A 20,130-nucleotide genomic window follows, 5' to 3' on the forward strand; every position below is an offset into this window, starting at 1 on the left:
GAGTTGACACGGTCAAAACATGGAAGACAATGTGTTTGCTGTACATTAGCTATTAAATAAACCTCAGGTTCAACAAAGAAAAACTTCCCATAATTTCCATTTACTGGCCAAACAGCTGTAATCACCTCTAAGCGCAAATATCACCCATTGAATAGACAGACTTGTTTAGCTAGTCATGAGCCACTGTCAAACCCTCTTATAAACCCTCTAGAAATTTATCAATTCACAGTGGGAGGCTATAAAATTATAAACCTTGAGCAACTTATAATTAATGTTTAAGGATAAAATCTCTCCTCACAGTAAATTTTAAAAATAGCAGTTTCTTGTCAGGCAGTGGTGGCACATGCCTTTAATCCCAACACATGGGAGGCAGAGGCAGATAGATCACAGTGAGTCTGAGGCCAGCCTGGTCTTACAAAGCAAGTGCCAGGACAGCCAGGACTGTTAGAGAAACTCTGTCTTGAGAACAAAAACAAAAAAACAAAAACAAACAAACAAAAAACCTGGCAGTTTCTGCCAGGTGGTGGTAGTGCATGCCTTTGATCACAGCACTAGGGAGGCAGAGGTAGGCAAATTTCTGTGAATTCAAGGTCAGCCTGGTCCACAAAATGAGTTCCAGGGCAGTCAGGACCATTACACAGAGAAATACTGTCTTGAAAAAAATCAAAAACACCAAACAAAACAAACAACAATAAAAAACCCAACAAAGCAAAACAACCAGTTTCTTCTATTCTCAGAATTCTGAGGGTGCCTATGGACACTTAACAGTACCCTGTCACACAGGTGCATGCCTACCTGTACCAAGCTGATTTTCTGTACATTTGTTCTGTTTTTGTTTTTAATCAGCTCTGGCAAAGTTTTATTAAAGAAAAACTTTCCAGGTTTACTTTTCAACCAATCTGTTCTGGCATGCTTCTAATATCAGAATCACTTGGGTTAATGATAGGCAATGTGCAAACTCTGTAGTATTTCCCACATACTGTGTCCAATTTAATGCTATTGCCACTGTAGTGATGGGCACCAGTTTCAGCCAACAAAGCATGGTATTCTATTTCAGATTTCCTAGGCAGTTGGTGAGGATAACCAATTTCATTTTGCCCTGTCAGACTATCTTCAGAGTCTGTTTTTTTTTTGTTGTTGTTGTTTTGTTTTGTTTTTCCGATATAGAGTTTCTCTATAAAGCCTTGGCTGTCCTAGAACTCATTCTGTAGAATAGGTTGGCCTTGAACTCACAGAGATCCAACCTGCCTGTGCCTCCTGAGTGCTGGGATTAAAGATGTGCAGCACCTTCGCCTGGCTAGAGACTTTTTTGTCTTTGCAGCCACCATCTTGCTGCCTCAGATAAGGGACAACACCCAACCAAAAGCTGGGCAATGAGAAAGCCTTCTTTATAGTTTTAAAAGTTCCTAATTCCGCATGAACACATATTCACATGAAAAGTAATAAATAAATGTAAAACATTTTTAAACTTACTGCTAATTAGAAATGCAAATTAGAACAGCACTTTTCATCGGTGAAATTATGAGGAAAAGGTATATGAAGGCCAGGCTGTGGTGGCTCACACCCTTAATCCCAGAACTTGGGAGACAGAGGTAGGCAGATCTCTGAGTTTGAGGTCAGCCTAGTCTACAGAGTGAGTTCCAGGACAGCCAGGGCTACATAGAGAAACCCTATCTCGAAGAAAAGAAACCAAAACAAAAAACAACAACAACTACAACAAAATCAAAAAACACCAAATGTTGAGCCAGGTATAATGATAAATGTCTAAATCCCAGTACTGGGGAGGCCAAAGAAGGATGGTGAGTTTGAGGCTGCCCTGGGCCACACAGCGAGTCCCCATTTTAAAATACCAAACAAAATAAAGTGTCATCAAATGGTAACTATTTTGAGGTAGTATTATTAACTTACACTAACTGTTCTAACATGACTCTGTTATGTTACAGTTTTCCACTATAATCAGTATTTATACACTAAAGATCTCTTAGGAGATGAAGGCCAAGCAGTAATTTGTACTCTAAATTTATTGACCTTTGTTCCAATAAGATATCTTCTTCAAATGTGGTACATTTACACAATGGAGTAAAGAAAAACAATGACATCTTGAAATTTGCAGGCAAATGGATGGAAATAGAAAAAAACCATCCTGAGTGAAGTAACCCAGACCCAGAAAGACAAACATGGTATGTACTCACTCATAAGTAGATATTAGACATAAAGCAAAGGATACCAGCCTATAGTCCACGATCCCAGAGAAGCTGGGGAACAAGGAGGACCCTAAGAGAGACATACATGGATCCCTGGGAAAGGGAAATAGACAAGATCTCCTGAGTAAATTGGGAGCATGGTGGGGGGGGCGGGGGTGGGAAAGGAGGGGAGAGGGAAAGAGAACATGAGGGAATGGGATGGTCAAGTTGGGGGAAGGACAGAGAGCGAGAACAAGGAAAGAGGTATCTTGAAAAAGGGAGCCATTATGGGGTTAGCGAGAAACCTGGCACTAGGGAAATTCCCAGGAATCCACAAGGATAATCCCAGCTAAGAATCTAAGCAATAGTAGAGAGGGTGCCTGAACTGGCCTTCCCCTGTAATCAGATTGATGACTATCTTATTTGTCATCATAGAACCTCATCTAGTAACTGATGGAAACAGATGCAGAGATCCACAGCTAAGCACTGGGCTGAGCTCCCAGAGTTCAGTCAGAGAGGAAGGAGTGATAATGTGAGCAAAGGGGTCAAGACCACGATGGGGAAACCCACAGAAACAGCTGACCCAAGCTAGTAGGAGCTCACTGACTCTAGACTGACAGCTGAGGAACCTGCACAGGACCGAACTAAGCTCTCTGAATGTGGGTGACAGTTGTTGGCTTGGGCACTTTGTGGAGTCACTGGGAGAGGGATCAGGATTTATCCCTACTACATCAACTGGCTTTTTGGAGCCCATTCCCTATGGAAGGATACCTTTACTCAGCCTAGATACAGTGGAGAGGGCCTTGGTCCTGCCTCAACAGACTTTGTTGACTCCCTATGGGAGGCCTTATCCTCTCTGAGGAGTGAATGAGAGGGGGGTGGAGTGTGGAAAAGGTGGGGAGAGTGGGAGAAGGGAGGGGGGAACTGGGATTGGTATGTATAAAAGGTTGTTTTAAAAAAAATAAGAGAGCTCTTCTTCATCTAGATATGGTAGTGCATGCCTATGACCTGTCACTTGGGAGACTGAAGCATGAGGAGATCAATGCTAAGATCTTTCCAAAGCCAAACACATGCTTTACCACAGAGCCACATCTCTACCCAAGACCTTTTTATCTGACTGAAATTTTGTACTTAAGAATAGATGTTGAGGATATGGCCCAGTGGTAGAGTGAGTGCTTCAAAAACACAAGGTCTTGGGTTCAACCCATAGAACCAAAAAATAAAAGTAAGTAAATTAACACAATAAAATAAAACACAAAATTAAACTAGAGCTCATAGTTACTAACAAATTCACATATAAATATTGTTGGGCTTCTTTACCTTTATTGTTATAAACATCGAGGTAATTAGGGGCAGAGAAAATCGTGATGAGTGACGGAAAGCCCGTTGTTTGGCTCTTCCTGTACATTCGGTACCTGGAAAAGACATGGGAGCTCAGGCATCTTCACACTAAAATAAAATCTCTGCGGGGATATGTGAAAATTTTAGCGCAGCTTACCCAGCATCCTGGGCTTCATGGGCTCTGATTATTGATAATAAACTGTTGTTTTGTAAAAATTCACAAACCGCAGGGTAACTGAAAAAGAAAATGAGAATACAGAAGTCCAGAATTCCAGCAGTTAGGTTTTAATAGAAATAAAGGGAAAACCCAATCTCAGAGTTGTTTTAAGATTACAAATACTACAGACTATTGAATTTTTCAAGATTTATTTTATATGTATGAGAGTTTTGCCTGATTGTATGTATGTGTAACTGGTGCCTGCAGAGGCCAAAGGCAGGGGGAAGATCCCCTGGAGCTAGAGTTACAACTATGAGCCAACATGTGGGTGCTGGGAACTAAACCCAGGTCTTCTGGAAGAAGAGTCAGTGCTCTTAATCGCAGAGCCATCTCTCCAGCCCCACCACTGCACTTTAATTAAAAGTCCAGAAATCAATAATTTCTATTTCAATAATACATATTACTATCAAACCTGAAGAGGATACCTTAGAATAGAAACAGTTTACCCATCCTTTAATCTATTTTATTTTAACACTAATGATACAATCAAAACTTTTCTTGGTATTTTGATATAAAAACATACTACAACAGCATGTCTGCATGTGTCTGTATATAGTAAATGCTACAAAATGAGTGCAGACTTTCTTCAATCATCAAACCTTTAGAGAAGTTTTTTTTAAAAGAATCTACTTATAGCTTTATATGTAATATCAACACTAAGATAATACTATGCATGTCTATTTTAGGAGTAGATATTAATATTATAGACCACCATATTCTTTTCTAAAGATTTATTTATTTATGTATTTTATGTATATGAGTGCTCTACTTTCATGTATGCCTGCACAACAGCAGAAGGCATGGGGGTCCCTCTAGAGATGGTTATGAGCCTCCATGGGGTTGCTGAGAATTGAACTCAGGACTTCTGAAAAAGCAGCCAGTGCTCTTCACTGCTGAGCTATCTCTTCAGCCCTAGAATACCATATTCTAATGCTATCTGCATATAATCCTAAAACAGCCTTATTATTTTTACTTTTCTGGATAACAAATAGGAGGAACTGGAGAATATAAAATTATCCTGAGTGTGTAGATGTTAATTACTTATTTTTTTTAAGTTGTTTCTTGAATTAGGACAGTGCTTGCCTAGCATGCACAAAGTCCTGGATTTAACCCCCCCAAACTATATACTAGGGGTGCTACACACACTTATGATCCCAGTGAGACAAAAGAATCACAAGTTCAAGGTCATCTTTTCCTACATAGTAAGTTTGAGACCAGCTTGGGATGGTCTGAAAAAGAAAGGGGGCAACTTTGCTTTTCCCTATGTTCAATGGAAAAAGTTTAATTTTTGGATAAACATTTTCACCATTGTAGGAATAAGTCCAGCCCCTTAGAGGGCGTGTTTGCCTCGGGCGAATGTTTACTTATAAATCAGGCGAGTGTGCCCCTTCTGCTTCCTGTTCTCCGCAGAACCGTGGTACTGTAAGTCTATTTCCCCATTAAAGCTGTATATATTTTTTACAATCTGTCTGCATTCATTTACGCCCGTTACACACCATTGCAGAACAAGAAGTCCCTGCTCCTGTCTGTCATGGAAACAATGGCCTGTCAGCCATTCATAGACTGTGAAGTGGTTTTATGGAGGCTCTAGCAATGAGGTAGGAGGTTATAAAATCTTGGAAAAGCCTAAGACCCAGGAGTCATTCCATGAGGCATTGTTCCTGTAGGCTAAATGTACTTTAAGATTCCTAGGAGCTAGCCAGGTGGTGGTAGCACACACCTGTAATCCCAGCACTTGGGAGGCAGAGGCAGGCGGATCTCAGTGAGTTTGAGGCCAGCCTGGTCTACAAAGCGAGTTCCAGGACTATTACACAGAAAAACCCTGTCTCGAAAAACTAAAAAGATTTCTAGGAACCTTTGGCCACAGTATTTTCATCAACCACTTATGTGTTTCAGATATTCTTTCTGTATAAGGACATTTTATGTAAATATGCTATGGAATCTTTAACATTTAACTTATGGCCAGTAACACAGCTCACACCTGGCAAATCCAGTATAGACCTACTTTCTGTGTAAGTTACATTACCCCATGTGTGCTCACAAACACTGGACAGCACTTTGGCACGGTGCGTGAGTACCACTGCCAACACGGAGACGAACAGCTGACAAAAGTACAAAGATAGGAACAGAATGCAGGACAGGGCTGGAGGGGGAGTTCAGTCATCAAGAGAACCTCCGGCACTCGCCTAAGACCTGGATTTGGTTCTCAGCACCTTCCTCCAAAATTCCAGTTCCAGGGGATCGGATGCCCTTTTCTGGCCTCCATGGACACCAGGCAGACATGGTACATAAACATACATGTGAGCAAAACCACTTATACACATAAAACAAAAGAAATGAAGATCAGGGAAAAAGTCAGAGCGTGTTCTGTTGTTCTGCAGTTTATGTTCATGAGAGCTTGAGAGCTCTGTGAGGACGGACTGGGCAACAGTTATCTCAGGTGAGTGGGGATTCACTGCAATCCCCAAGACAGATTATAGAAAGAGGGTTCTGGGGTGGAAGGCCTAGGTACTGTAAGAGGTGCTGGCAAGTGACCACAGGAACTGTACCAAATGACATTTACCCAATGATGCTAAGTTCTTTTTTTTTTTTTTTTGATGCTAAGTTCTTAAGCAATGTCAAAAGAAGGAAAAGTTAAATTGTTTCACTAAATAAGTCACTAGAAAGGTTGGCAGAGAAGAATACAAAAATATTATTTCAAAAATGTTTAAAGGCAAATAAATCAAGGCTTCTTTTGTATATGCTTACTTCATTTAGTTATTGCATTATCTTAGCCAATCAGCAAATGTTTTAGGGAACAAAATAATTGCATTATTTTTCATGATAGAACACTGGAATTAAAAATAATTTACATTTCAACCTTCCTTTTTTTATTTTTATTTATTTTTTTTGCTTGGCAAACCACACCAAAAGCTCCCATGTGAGCTTTAGGACAATAGCCAATTTCCAGGAAATGTCCTAAGCTTAGATCACAGTGTCCTATTCATTTTTTTTTTTTTTTGAGAGGCAAGGTTTCTCTGCAGTTTTTGGAGGCTATCCTGGAACTAGCTCTTGTAGACCAGGCTAGCTTTGAACTCACAGAGATCCACCTGCCTCTACCTTCTAAGTGCTGGGGTTAAAGGCATGCACCACCACAGCCCAGCCCTATTCATTTTTTTATTTTCATCTACGCCAGACATTCTAAAAGCTGGGGAGCTTCTCACTACATAATAGGATCCCCTGGCCCAGATCTTCAGAATCACACTCTCTGTAGAAAAAGTAAAGTCATCTACAAAGTCTTTCTTTGTAGTCCTTGGTAGGCGTGGCACTTACTATGTAGATCAGTCTAGCCTCTGACTCACAGAGATCTGTATGTCTCTATCTCTCAAGCACTGAGATTAAAGGTTAAAATAAAGCCGCACAAAGATGGAAAATACACAGAGAATCTTGATACTGTATGCTATTATGCTCTCTTTGAATTGTTTGAATGCTGAGGAAGGAGCAACAGCTGCTAAAAGATATTTGTTTATTAATGCTGATGAACTAATCCAACATAGATATTTTGAAAATACTTTGACTTTAAAATTTGGATCTAAGGACATGATGCTTTGGAAAGGAGTTTCTTCTTTTGTTTTCACAGAGGATGAGACCTTGTGGATTGCTTCTATCCCAATATGGTATGATGGACCATGCCCTCCTGAAGCTAGTTACAGGACAGCCAGGGCTACACAGAGAAACCCTGTCTCAAAAAAATTTTTTTTTCATAAAATCAGGGCTGGAGAGATGATTCAGTGGTTGAGAACACTCTCTGTTCCTTCAGTGGACCCAGATTCAGTTTTAGCATCCCACTTGGCTGCCGGCTCCACAACTCCAGTTCTAGGGATCAGACCTCAGAGAGCTCCAGACACACAGGTGGTCCAGAGATGGATATGCAGGTACAACACTTATACACAAAAACTTTTAAAAATATTTTTTAAAATATTAATTTCATAAAATAGATTGTGTATACTCCTCTTGCAGAAGACCCAAGTTCAGTTTGGAGCACCCACATTGGTGGTTCACAACTGCCTATATACCCACAGACATACACACATACCGGCTAGAACCCATTTTCTCAGCGCTCTCCCCTCCAAGGACCGGCTTACCTGAAGAAGTAGGAGCAGCCGCGGACAGTGTTGTGGGTATAATGCTCCAGGGTCTTCTCACTGCCATACTCTTCTGAGGGGTCAGACCAGAGCAGGTCACACACCGGCCCAAAAGCAGGAGGCTCAGTAAACCTATCTAACTAGAAGACACACAAGAGCCAAAAGAGGGGGAAAACATCAGGAAAGCAAAAGGGTTCCTGGAAGCAGACAGGTCAAAAGTCCTCTCTACCTAAGGAATGCACTAACGATGGGGCAGTGAGCCCGAAGGATGGTCCTGGGAGAATGAGTGCTCTGTCATAAAGGTTTGCAGTGTCCTGTTTCTGTCATCTGAGAATCCTGTAGAACAGACCTCCTTCTGTGCTAATCTAGTGCAGCAGGCACTCAACTCAAACGTGAAATCGGCAGCCACAAACTCTTAGAGACTAATTTAATTTCAGTTTAGGAATGCTTGACAGTGATTCTTACACTGTTTACTTTATTTCAAAGGAGAGGTTTTCTTTACCACAGGCTTTTTATTCTTCCCACTCTATGCAGTGGCAACATTTCAATATTTGTTATTAACTTCCATATTTAGTCAATGCTGCTTTAACTTAAAAACAAACACAAAAGCCGGGCGATGGTGGCGCACGCCTTTAATCCCAGCACTCGGGAGGCAGAGGCAGGCGGATCTCTGTGAGTTCGAGACCAGCCTGGTCTACAGAGCTAGTTCCAGGACAGGCTCCGAAGCCACAGAGAAACCCTGTCTCGAAAAACCAAAAAAAAAAAAAAAAAAAAAAAAAAAAAAAAAAAAAAAAAAAAAAAAAAAAACAAACACAAAAATCAAAGAATATAAGTACTTAGGTTTTTTTAAAAATATTTATTTATTTATTATGTATACAATATTATGTCTGTATGTATGTCTGCAGGTCAGAAGAGGGCACCAGACCCCATTACAGATGGTTGTGAGCCACCATGTGGTTGCTGGGAATTGAACTCCAGGACCTTTGGAAGAGCAGGCAATGCTCTTAACCTCTGAGCCATCTCTCCAGCCCCCAGTACTTAGGTTTTGAACAGACGGGAACATCTGAGAGTCAAGAAGAGGGCTTCTGCTGAGTGAGAGGGGAGCTTTTTATCACAATTGACTCAGTTGTTAAATAGCACTGCAAACTTTGTATCTGTGTGAGAACTGAGAGGGTATGAGTGTGAGGAGGCGCCACAAGCAACAGTGCAAGCACACAAGGCTGCTCCTTTTCCCCAATCACAAAGACACAGAATCTTGGAAATAGTCACTGTGTAAATCAAATGGAGCAACCAACCCATACCATTTAGACGTTAAAGTCAATGTATTTCAGAACTGGCAGAGCTTAGAGCACTTATTCAAATTTCCTCATTTTGCAAACACAATGTACTAAATACTAAAGGTTAAGGGATGGTCAAGGACACTTTCGTGTTCCTTGAACACTGGAATATAATTTAAAGTTTTCAAGCTAGGCATGGTGGCATATGTTGAATAATTCTAGCATTTTAGTGGATGAGGCAGGAGAATTGTCTTAGGTTCAAGACTTTACAGAAAGATTCTGTTTAAAACATACAAATAATTTTAAAGTTTCAGAATTATAAAAATAGTATATTTTTAGTCATTAAGATTTAATTTTAAGACCAGCTGGTGGTGGCGCACGCCTTTAATCCCAGCACAGAGACATAGGCAGGTGGATCTCTGAGTTCGATGCCAGCCTGTTCTATAGAGCAAGTTCCAGGACTGCCACAGCTACACTGAGAAATCTTGTCTCAAAAAAAAAAATTAATTTTAAAAAGAGAAAGAAGTAAGAAATACATGTATCTCTGTAGGGCCCTGGTCTCCCTTATTCCTGTGGTGCATTCGCGGGGACAGTTTATGATCAACTAACTAAGCTTCCTGTGTGTTTCTGTGCTATGCCTGCCCTGCCTGGTGGTTAGCTACAGGGCATTCGGCTGATCTCCTTTCGAATGACCCTGGTCTCTCTGTGTCTTCTTTTCAACCTCCAGGCCTTTGCCCGACTCGCGTTCGGTACAGTGGCGCGCGAACTGTACTGAGGGTGTAACACCAAATCGGGTGTTACAATTGGAGGCCCCAGCAAGATGATCATCGGCAACTAGACCCATCTGCGAGATCGGGAAGTAGGGATCCCTGAGAGGTCGCCCTCGGGAAGGCTGGCCAGCAGGTAAGAAATTGTGCGGCGAGGGTGAATTGGTTATGGGTGCAAGTTATTCTGTTCCAGTGTTAAAGGGCCGGTTAACAGGCCAGTTGTTAGGTCTTTTGGAAAATAAAGGCACCGGTATTAAAGTTGAGACAGCACAAGAGATTATTAAGACAGTTTTAGAGTTTAGTCCCTGGTTCCTACATGCAGGGGGTTTTAACATTACTGATTGGGAGCAGGTAAAGGCTGATCTTCAAAATGCACTGAAAGAGCGAGGGCCACAAGAATTCCCCATGGCGATATTTTTACTATGGCGCTTGGTCAGAGATGGTCTTCTCAGTGATGATGTTAAAGTGAAAGAGCAATTAGAGAGTTTAAACAAAACCCTTGAGGAGATTCAGGAAGTAGATTCTGTGAGTTTTGAGGAACAGGAAGTTTTAGGAACAGGAAGTAATAGAAAGGATATAGAAGAAGAAGAAGAATCGCACTGATAAAAAAGAAGTTAGAAAAAGAGGAAAGGAAGGAAGCAAATGGAGATGTCACCATGAGACCTCCTCCGCATAATCCTTGCACTACTGCTTCTGCCCCTATGGACTTAGAGGCAGAAATCCGAGAGATCCGGTACAGGTTAAATAATCTAAGTGGAGAGAAGCAGATTTATCCTGTTGTGGAAAAGATTGATCAGCAGGGACAGAGGGCCAGGCAACATAACCCTCTGGCCTTTAAGGATATTAAGCAGTTAAAAGAAGCAGTTTTGGACTATGGAGCTCATGCTCCTTTCACTGTAGCTTTGTTGGAATCCTTTGCAGAACTCAACCTTATACCCAGTGACTGGATGCAGCTTTGCAGCGCTTGTCTTTCAGGGGGAGATTACTTGTTATGGAGAGGTGAAATGGAGGAAAATTGCAAAAAGACTGCAGGCAAAAATGCTGAAGCAGGTTTCCCCCAGAATAACCTTGACATGTTAACTGGTGAAGGACAATATGCTAGCTTAGAAGCACAGATTGCTTATGATCCTGCAATTTATGCTCAGATAGCTGCAGTAGCCGTTAAAGCTTGGAAAACTTTACCTAACAAAGGATCATGAGAACAGCTTTCTAAGATCCTTCAAGGATCTTCAGAACCTTATTCTGAGTTCATTGACCGCCTTCTACAGGTGGGAAGTCACATTTTTGGGGATGTGGATTCAGCTATGCCAGTCTTTAAAACACCTGGTCTTCGAAAATGCAAACAAGTTCTGTCAGCAAGTTTTAGGCCCCCATAGAGATGGAGAATTTTTTTTTTAAGATTTATTTATTTATTATGTATACAACATTCTTTCCATGTATGTTTGTATGCCAGAAGAGGGCACCAGATCTCATTATAGATGGTTGTGAGCCACCATGTGGTTGCTGGGAATTGAACTCAGGACCTCTGGAAGAGCAATCAGTGCTCTTAACCTCTGAGCCATCTCTCCAGCCCACAGAGATGGAGATTTGAATGACTTTATCCGATTATGCAGAGACATTGATGGCACCCACGTGATGGGCCAGGTCATCGTTTCTGCCCTTAAGAAAGGCCAAGATGGTGCTAGGCCTAGGAATTGTTTTCAATGCAGAAGGTCAGGACACCTCAAAAGGAACTGCCCTGCTGGTAAAGGAGCAATTAATCAGCCTAGAGGAAATCCAGGTGTTTGCCCAAAATGCCAAAAGGGAGTTCACTGGGCCAACGACTGTCACTCTAAGACGGATAGTCAAGGAAATCTTATCCCCAGGTCAAAAAACGGGGGGAGGGGCCTGCCCCGGGCCCCCAAAACATAAGTGTATGGGGCCATGAGCCCCCGTCAGATTCATTCCTCAGAGAAATGCCTCACTGTCAACGACCTTGTACGAGGTAACTCAGGAAGTGCAGGACTAGATCTCTGTACCTCCGCCCGAATAGTATTGACCCCACAAATGGGTGTGCAGACCTTGGGGACTGGAGTATTTGGACCTATCCCAGAGGGTTCAGTAGGTATAGTTTTGGGTAGAAGTAGTTCTGCGCTCAAAGGAATCAAAATTTTACCAGGAATTATAGACTGTGATTATACTGGAGAAATTAAAATTATGATTGAAGCTGGTATGGGAGTCCTTGTCATCCCTCAAGGAGCGAGAATAGCTTAATTAGTGCTTTTGCCCATGTTTCGCTCTACTAATCCTTTCTTTAAACAAGAACGAGGGGACAAGGGATTTGGCTCCACAGGATCCCCTGGAGCTTTTTGGGTTTCTAGTTTAGAGAACCGCCCCACACTCACTTTAACAGTCAATGGGAAAAGGTTCCAAGGCCTTCCTGATACAGGGGCTGATTCTTCAGTGATTGCTAAAAAGCACTGGCCTGCAGCCTGGCCTCTACAACCTTGCAGGGAGTAGGAACAGCCAGTTCTCCAGAGTGCAGTACTCAATATTTAGATTGGGAGGACGAAGAAGGCCATAAGGGGGCTGGAGAGATGGCTCAGAGGTTAAGAGCATTGCCTGCTCTTCCAAAGGTCCTGAGTTCAATTCCCAGCAACCACATGGTGGCTCACAACCATCTGTAATGAGGCCTGGTGCCCTCTTCTGGCCTGCAGTCATACACACAGATAGAATATTGTATAAATAATAAATAAATAAATTTAAAAAAAAAGGCCATAAGGGCATTTTTAAACCATTTGTCCTGGAACACCTTCCTCTTAATTTGTGGGGAAGAGATGTTTTGCAAGCTATGGGAGCAGTTCTGACCACTGAACCTGTGCAGCATATGCTATCGAAGCAGAGCTTTGTCCCTGGTCAGGGTTTGGGCAAAAATCTGCAGGGAGATGTGCAGATTTTAGCAGACAAGAAAATTATACAACAGTCACCTGGACAGCATACAGGGTTAGGAAATTTTTCCTAGGGGCCATTCCATAGCAGCCAGAAAGCATTCCTATAAAATGGAAAACTGAAAAACCTGTTTGGATAGAACAATGGCCCCTGAGTAAAGAGAAATTACAGGCTGCTCGGACTCTAGTCCAGGAACAGCTAGAAGCAGGACACATAGTGCCATCCACTTCTCCCTGGAATACCCCTATCTTTGTTATTAAGAAAAAGTCTGGTAAATGGAGGTTATTGCAAGATCTTAGAGCAGTAAATGATTGCATGGAAATTATGGGGGCAACTCAACCTGTGTTGCCTCAGCCTGTAGGTATTCCTGCAGGATATCATCTTTTAGTTATTGACCTGAAGGATTGTTTTTTCACCATTCCCTTGCATCCAAAAGACTCTGATAAATTTGCTTTCAGTATACCGTCTATAAATTTCAAAGAATCATACAAGCGCTACCAATGGGTAACATTGCCCCAGGGTATGGCCAATAGTTCTGTAATTTGCCAAATGTTTGTGGCACGGGTTATTGCCCCTATAAGGTATAAATATTCTCAACTGTATATAAGTCATTATTTCGATGACATCCTATTAGCTGGACAGGACCCAGAAATAGTCCTTGAGGCTTTTGCTGACTTGCAAGAATGTCTAGCACATGCTGGGTTAGTTATTGCTTTTGAAAAAGTACAACAACAGTTTCCATATCAATACTTGGGGCATCAGCTGTTGCAGACAGGAGTAAAACCGCAGAAAGTTACTCTTCGCCTAGATAAACTACAAACTTTGAATGATTTTCAAAAGTTGCTTGGAGACCTAAATTGGGTCTGGCCCAGTCTGGGAATCCCTACTGGAGACTTAAAACCACTTTTTGACATTCTGCAGGGGAATCCAGACCCAACCTCCTTTCGTGAGTTAACACCTCAAGCAAGGCAATGTATTACTTTAATTGAAGAAAAGCTTGCCTCTGCTCATATTAATTATATTGACTATAGTCAGCCACTGCTGTTGATAATTTTCCCCTCCAAGCATAGTCCTACTGGAGTTTTTTGGCAGCAAGGACCCATCCTGTGGGTGCATGAACATGTGTCACCTGTAAAAATTGTTATCTCATATCCATCAGCTGTGCTACGTGTTATTCAGAAAGGATATAAGCTTAGTTTGCAAACTTTTGGAATGTTACCTGATAAGGTTATTACACCATATACCCAGGCAGAAATAACTTGGTTGCAAAATTTTGCTGAAGATTGGACTTTATTTTTATGCACTAATCCCTGCAAGTTAGACAATCATTATCCTTCTGATAAGTTAGTCACCTTCTTTAAAAGTCATCCGGTATGTTTCCCTAAAATTATTTCTTTGCAGCCTCTGGCAGGGGCACGAAATGTGTTTACTGATGGATCCTCCACTGGGAGAGCTGTAGTAGCCTCCCCTCCTGATTTTGACATTCAGTCTGTTAATACTAACTCTGCTCAGGTGGCTGAATTGGTTGCTGTCTAGATGGCCCTAGAGAAATATGCTGATATTCCATTTAACCTTTTTACTGACAGTCAGTATATAAGCAAAATTCTTGCACCGTTGGAAACTGCAGCTTATATTGCCTCTGTATCTCGAGTCCAGATGCAGTTATTGGCTATTCAAACTTTGCTTTGGGCCCGATCTGTACCCATTTACGTAGGGCATTTGCGGGCTCATACTGACCTCCCTGGTCCTTTGAGTGAGGGAAACGCTTTGGCTGATCAGCTTACTCGTCAAATTTATGTAATGAGTCAGGAATCTTATGAAGCTGCAGAAAAAGCTCATAATCGTTTTCATCTCAGTGCTGGATCTTTAAGATTTCATTTTAAGATATCTCGAGAGCAAGCCACTAATATTGTTAAAAAGTGCTTTCTGTGTACAGAACTTTTAACTGTTCCCCATTTGGGAGTTAATCCTCGTAGGCTTGCCCCTAATCATTTATGGCAAATGGATGTCACCCATGTTCCTTCTTTTGGGCACATGCAATATGTTCACGTAACCGTGAATACATATTCTCATCTCATTTTTGCCTCAGCTCACACAGGAGAAAGATTACGAGATGTTAAAAGTCATTGTCTCGCCGGGCGGTGGTGGCGCACGCCTTTAATCCCAGCACTCGGGAGGCAGAGGCAGGCGGATCTCTGTGAGTTCGAGACCAGCCTGGTCTACAAGAGCTAGTTCCAGGACAGGCTCCAAAACCACAGAGAAACCCTGTCTCGAAAAAACAAAAAAAAAAAAAAAAAAAAAAAGTCATTGTCTCCAGGCTTTTGCCTACATGGGAGTTCCTGAAACTGTTAAGACTGATAATGGACCAGCCTATACTAGCACTGGCTTTGCTAAATTTTGCTCTGAGTTTTCTATTTCTCACAAAACGGGAATACCTTATAATCCTCAAGGACAAGCTATAGTGGAGCGAGCGCATAGTACGCTCAAAGCCTATTTGCATAAAACAAAAAAGGGGGAATATGGTTCCACCCCCAGAGATCATTTATCTTTTATTTTATACATTTTAAATTTTTTGACTGTTGATGCTCAATCTCATACCGCCGCTGACAGGCACTGGCGGCCAGATTCTTCCGGGATGCCTCATGTCAAATGGAAGAATCTATCAGATGGCACCTGGCATGGTCCAGATCCTGTACTGGTGTGGGGAAGAGGGGCTGTTTGTGTTTTCCCGCAGGATGCTGACAATCCAATATGGGTACCTGAGTGGCTGGTGCGTGCTGTGGATTTTCCTGTCCAGAAGCCTGAAGACAGGACAGAGCCGAGAGATCAAAGAGATTCTGGCTTGTCAACTGAAGAGTTGCTGGTTTCCTGAGGAGCTGGCTGCGGTGGTCCGAGTGCCAAGGATTGTTCCTCGCCTGTCTACCCATCTACCCATCCCATGATATCGGCAGCCACAGCTGTTGCTGCCACAGCAGCTAAAGCTGCTGGATTTTCCATTAGTCAATCAGTTGCTTCCTGCTAGCATAAAGGATACTTTCTCAGGGCAGGTTGCAAATGCCGTAGCATTCATATTGAGCTAAATTTACAAATAAATATTACAGTTAATTTTGCTCTTAGTTGTGGTTAAAGACCACTGCTAGATGTTACAGTAATAAGCTTATTGCGGTTATTCACGGACCCTGAGGTGTACTATTTACAAATTGGCTCTTAAAATTATTCTAGTTAGCTATACCAGGGTTATTTTCACCAGCGCTGAGACCTTACTTAAAGGGCTCCAATTTGGGCAGAAATATTAAGGATTGAGCAAGCACAGTCTCTTTAAGGGATGCTTACATGTGCTGGAGCATCATCTTCATGGTTATGATGCCAGAGCCAAAGGCAAGCTCAGGTCAATGTTGCCACGTGGCAAGTCCTCTTAGCTATTGCCCCAGAGAATCTTTCAGCACAAATCTGGCTGAACTCGGTGATGGATGACTAGTGAGCCAAAGACGGAAAAGGCTTTTGGGGGGCTGCCTCAACCTAAGACAGGAAATGTGTTTTGACCTGGATGATTTCCCATGATGGGTAAGGGGTATTGCCTGACGTCCAATGCCACCCAAGACAGGCCTAGTCATAATTTATACAAAAGGGGGACCTGTAGGGCCCTGGTCTCCCTTATTCCTGTGGTGCATTCGCGGGGACAGTTTATGATCAACTAAGCTTCCTGTGTGTTTCTGTGCTATGCCTGCCCTGCCTGGTGGTTAGCTACAGGGCATTCGGCTGATCTCCTTTCGAATGACCCTGGTCTCTCTGTGTCTTCTTTTCAACCTCCAGGCCTTTGCCCGACTCGCGTTCGGTACAGTGGCGCGCGAACTGTACTGAGGGTGTAACACCAAATCGGGTGTTACATATCTCATGTGTTACTAAGAGCTATGCAGCAATGACAAGATCATGGGTAAGTTCTGTTTTTCTACTTTTGATTGTATTTTCTTTTAATTTCAGTTATATTATATTAAATAAATATATATATATATATTTAACTGGCTGGGATAAAGAACAGAAATGTAACAACATCCCCTGTGAAAACAATGAACAATTACTTACTTTCCTTATGTCGTCTAAACAAGTGATTTCAGGTGACATTCCTCCGTGCACACAGAGAAACTGCTGGTTTAAGAGAGCAGCGAGAGGAAGACAGTCGAATGTGTTCATACACGCTTCGTACACCAGTTCTGAATACTTAATCCGACCTACCGAAAGAGGACACAGTCAAAGGATGAACCTTATCACACCCACAGACCCTGAGTCAGAAAGGGAAGCCATTGGTTCCAGGCAAGTCTGAAGATTCCATCCATGAGAACTTCCTTCCATTTCTAAAGTGCGTCTCTGGATTAACTTTCTAGCTCTGTAGCCCTGGGAACCTGAAAGTGCAGCTGGCTGCCAGCTGTCAATTATTAGGCAACATCTTATTTCCTGATGGGAGGCTACAGCTTTGGGCTCCTCTGAGGGTCCTTCTAGGAACCTCAGATTGTGCCAGTAAAGTTTTTATGATCCATGGGCTTCTAGGATAGAGTGGTTCCAGGTCCCTCCTCATGTGGAACTGTCCCCACAGTACTGAGAACTATTTCTGTATCAGAAACCTTTCTGCTCATTTTGTTCTATTCTTCTTAAAAGCTTTATTACTTTTATGTGCATGAATGTTTTTCCTGTGTGTATCCACACATATGCACTGAATACATGCTGGTGCCTCAGGAGACCAGCAGAGGGCACTAGATCCCCTGGAACTGGAGTTGAGGAGAATTGTGAGCTGCTATGTGGGTGCTCGGATCTGAACCTGGGTCCTCTACAACAACAGTTTTAAGCCACTGAGTCATTTCTCCAGCTCTTTCTTTTCTGATCATTACTTTAGAGATGTGTAAGTAAATTATTATTATCCTAGTTTATGTAAAAATGTTTGGATTATTGAACTATTTTGTATTTTTTAATTTATTATTTTGTTGTTGTTTTGAGACAGTTTGTCTGTGTAGTCTTGGTTGTCATGGAACTCCCTCTGTAAACCAAGCTGGCTTCTAACTCAGAGATCCACCTGCCTCTGTCTCCTGAGTGCTGGGATTAAAAGCATGTTCCATCACCGTCTGGTTAATTTTGAACCTTCTTATAGTTACATCCTTACACTGATATTTCAAAAGTAGGTCCAGATGTGAGTATAACATCTGTTTAAAATAAAAGCAAACAAAAAACTTTAATAAATGCTCCTAAAAGCCCAAAGGCAGATTCCCTTTGTTACCAACATCAAAAGAAATTCCTTTAATTAAAAAAGTCCTAACTCTGAGTATAGGTTAAGAACTGAAGGGGCTGGAAAGATGGCTCAATGGTTAAGAGCACTGTCTGCTCTTCCAGAGGTCCTGAGTTCAATTCTCAGCAACCACATAGTGGCTCCAAAACCATCTGTAATGAGATCTGGCGCCCCCCTCTGGCATGCGGGTATACATGAAGGCAGAAAGTTGTATACATTAATAAATAAATAAATTTTTTTTAAAAAAAAAGAGAACTGAAAAGGCACAGGATGTCACGCTGTACACCACCATCTAGTTCTGGTAACTTGCTTTTCACCCTTGCAATGACTTGGGAAAAGTCCTTAGCTTACTTCCAAACAGATGCCAGATCTGGGGAAAGCCATTTTTAAATCAAAACAGGAGCCCAAAATCCAAATTATGTGAACAGAAATTTATGGTGCATTAATATCTGAGTAAAATAAGAATCAATACATTACCTTTTTCTCCTCCTGAGATATTAGACCAGAGACAGTATCTATAACCCTATCTTGCCATATTTTCCTAATTTTATCGAATGTATACATAGCTATAGGTATATAGTGTGTATACATAAACATAGTCACACACACACACACACACACACACACACATATATATATATATTTCAGTGAGCTAAACGCCTTGACCCAGCACAGTGGTCAGATAAATTATCTGTAACCTAACTCTTTCGGTTTGGATTTCAGATCTGTTAGCTTTTAGCTTAGAACCTTGGACAAATGTGTTCATTTCAAGTGCTATGGTTTTCCCAACTATCTAATGGAAGTGATAATCCTTACAATAATGCTGCTTAAGGACTGAAGTGCACATGTAAAGTGTATTCATGCCTGGCACACAATGGCTGTAACTGTGTTAACTGACCACCTTTATAGAATCTCTATGAAGTAGATACCATTTCTATGTTCACTTAAAAGCCGAGGAAGGCAGCTGGAGAGGTGTTCAGCTGTTAAGAGCACTGGATGACCTGGCATAAAACCAGAGTTCAGTCCTCCACACCCACATGTCAGCTCACAACTGTCACAGCTGTCTGTAACCCCAGGTTAATGAAACAGCTCTGGGTCAGCTGCCGTTCAAAAATAAATAAAAACAGCTCTAATATTACATAGCACCCAACAAGTGACAAGAGAACAAGTGATCAGTATTGAAAAGAAGCTCTAGAAGGATGCATGGCTGTAGGAAAGAGATTGTAATGAGAGGTCCACAGGCGAGAAAACATAACACATTTCACTATGTGAAAAGGAAGGAACACAGGGGCTGGAGAGCTGGCTCAGCAGTAAAGGCACTCATTGCTCTTCAGAGGCCCTGGGCTCAGTTCCCAGCACCCATGCGGCGATTCACAACCATCTAAAACTCCAGTTCCAGGGCATCTGATACCCTTTTCCGACCTCTGAGAGCACCAGGCATGTATGTGGTACACAGATATACAAACAAATACAGATATAAATATAAACACAATTAAATAAAAGGGGAGGGCACTGGGCCCAGTGTCCAGAACTGCAAGCATGTTACACATCCTCACAAACTCTTCCTAATCACAGTGCAGGAATTAGAACCCAGGGCCTTGAGAATGTTGGGCAAGTGCTCTACCAAATGGTTACCTCCTCAGCCTGTGAACTTTCAACATGAGGTCTTGCCATGAAGCTCAGGCTGGCTAGAACTAGCAGCCTCCAGAGTGCTGGGATTACTGATGTGCCACCCATTCTTTTTAAGTTTAAATTAAACAGAATCTAAATACCCAAATTTATAATTCCTGAAGGTCAAATTAGCTGACTCAAGAGTTTTATTTTCATGAAAAATTAATGTCTATACTGTAGGCTAAGACTTGTCTAAAATAAAGGAGAACTATCACAACCGCAGGGCCACATTTAAATAAGTTTTCATTGTTGCCAATAATGCAACAGGACAGAACAACATTTTATATGTAATTAAAAGGTCTCATAGCCCAATCTGACCTTAACTCACCTCCTAAGTGCTGGGATTA

General features: G+C 41.9%; 1 protein-coding gene across 2 annotated transcripts in view; it reads right to left on the minus strand.

Annotated features, from left to right (window-relative positions):
* Positions 1–20,130, minus strand: part of Ppp3cc (protein phosphatase 3 catalytic subunit gamma) — a 79,050-nt gene that overhangs the window by 16,288 nt on the left and 42,632 nt on the right. For both annotated transcript variants that reach the window (XM_041672982.1, XM_041672992.1), the window contains exons 5-8: positions 16,921–17,066; positions 7,866–8,005; positions 3,682–3,759; positions 3,504–3,598 (exon numbers count right to left, since the gene is read on the minus strand). In XM_041672982.1, coding sequence (XP_041528916.1) covers positions 3,504–3,598; positions 3,682–3,759; positions 7,866–8,005; positions 16,921–17,066 — 459 coding nt within the window. The remainder of the gene's footprint in view (positions 1–3,503; positions 3,599–3,681; positions 3,760–7,865; positions 8,006–16,920; positions 17,067–20,130) is intronic.

This window comes from Microtus oregoni, unplaced genomic scaffold, assembly GCF_018167655.1.
Source record: "Microtus oregoni isolate MIOR12 unplaced genomic scaffold, Mior012 000001F_ref0000356, whole genome shotgun sequence".
Classification (NCBI taxonomy): domain Eukaryota; kingdom Metazoa; phylum Chordata; class Mammalia; order Rodentia; family Cricetidae; genus Microtus; species Microtus oregoni.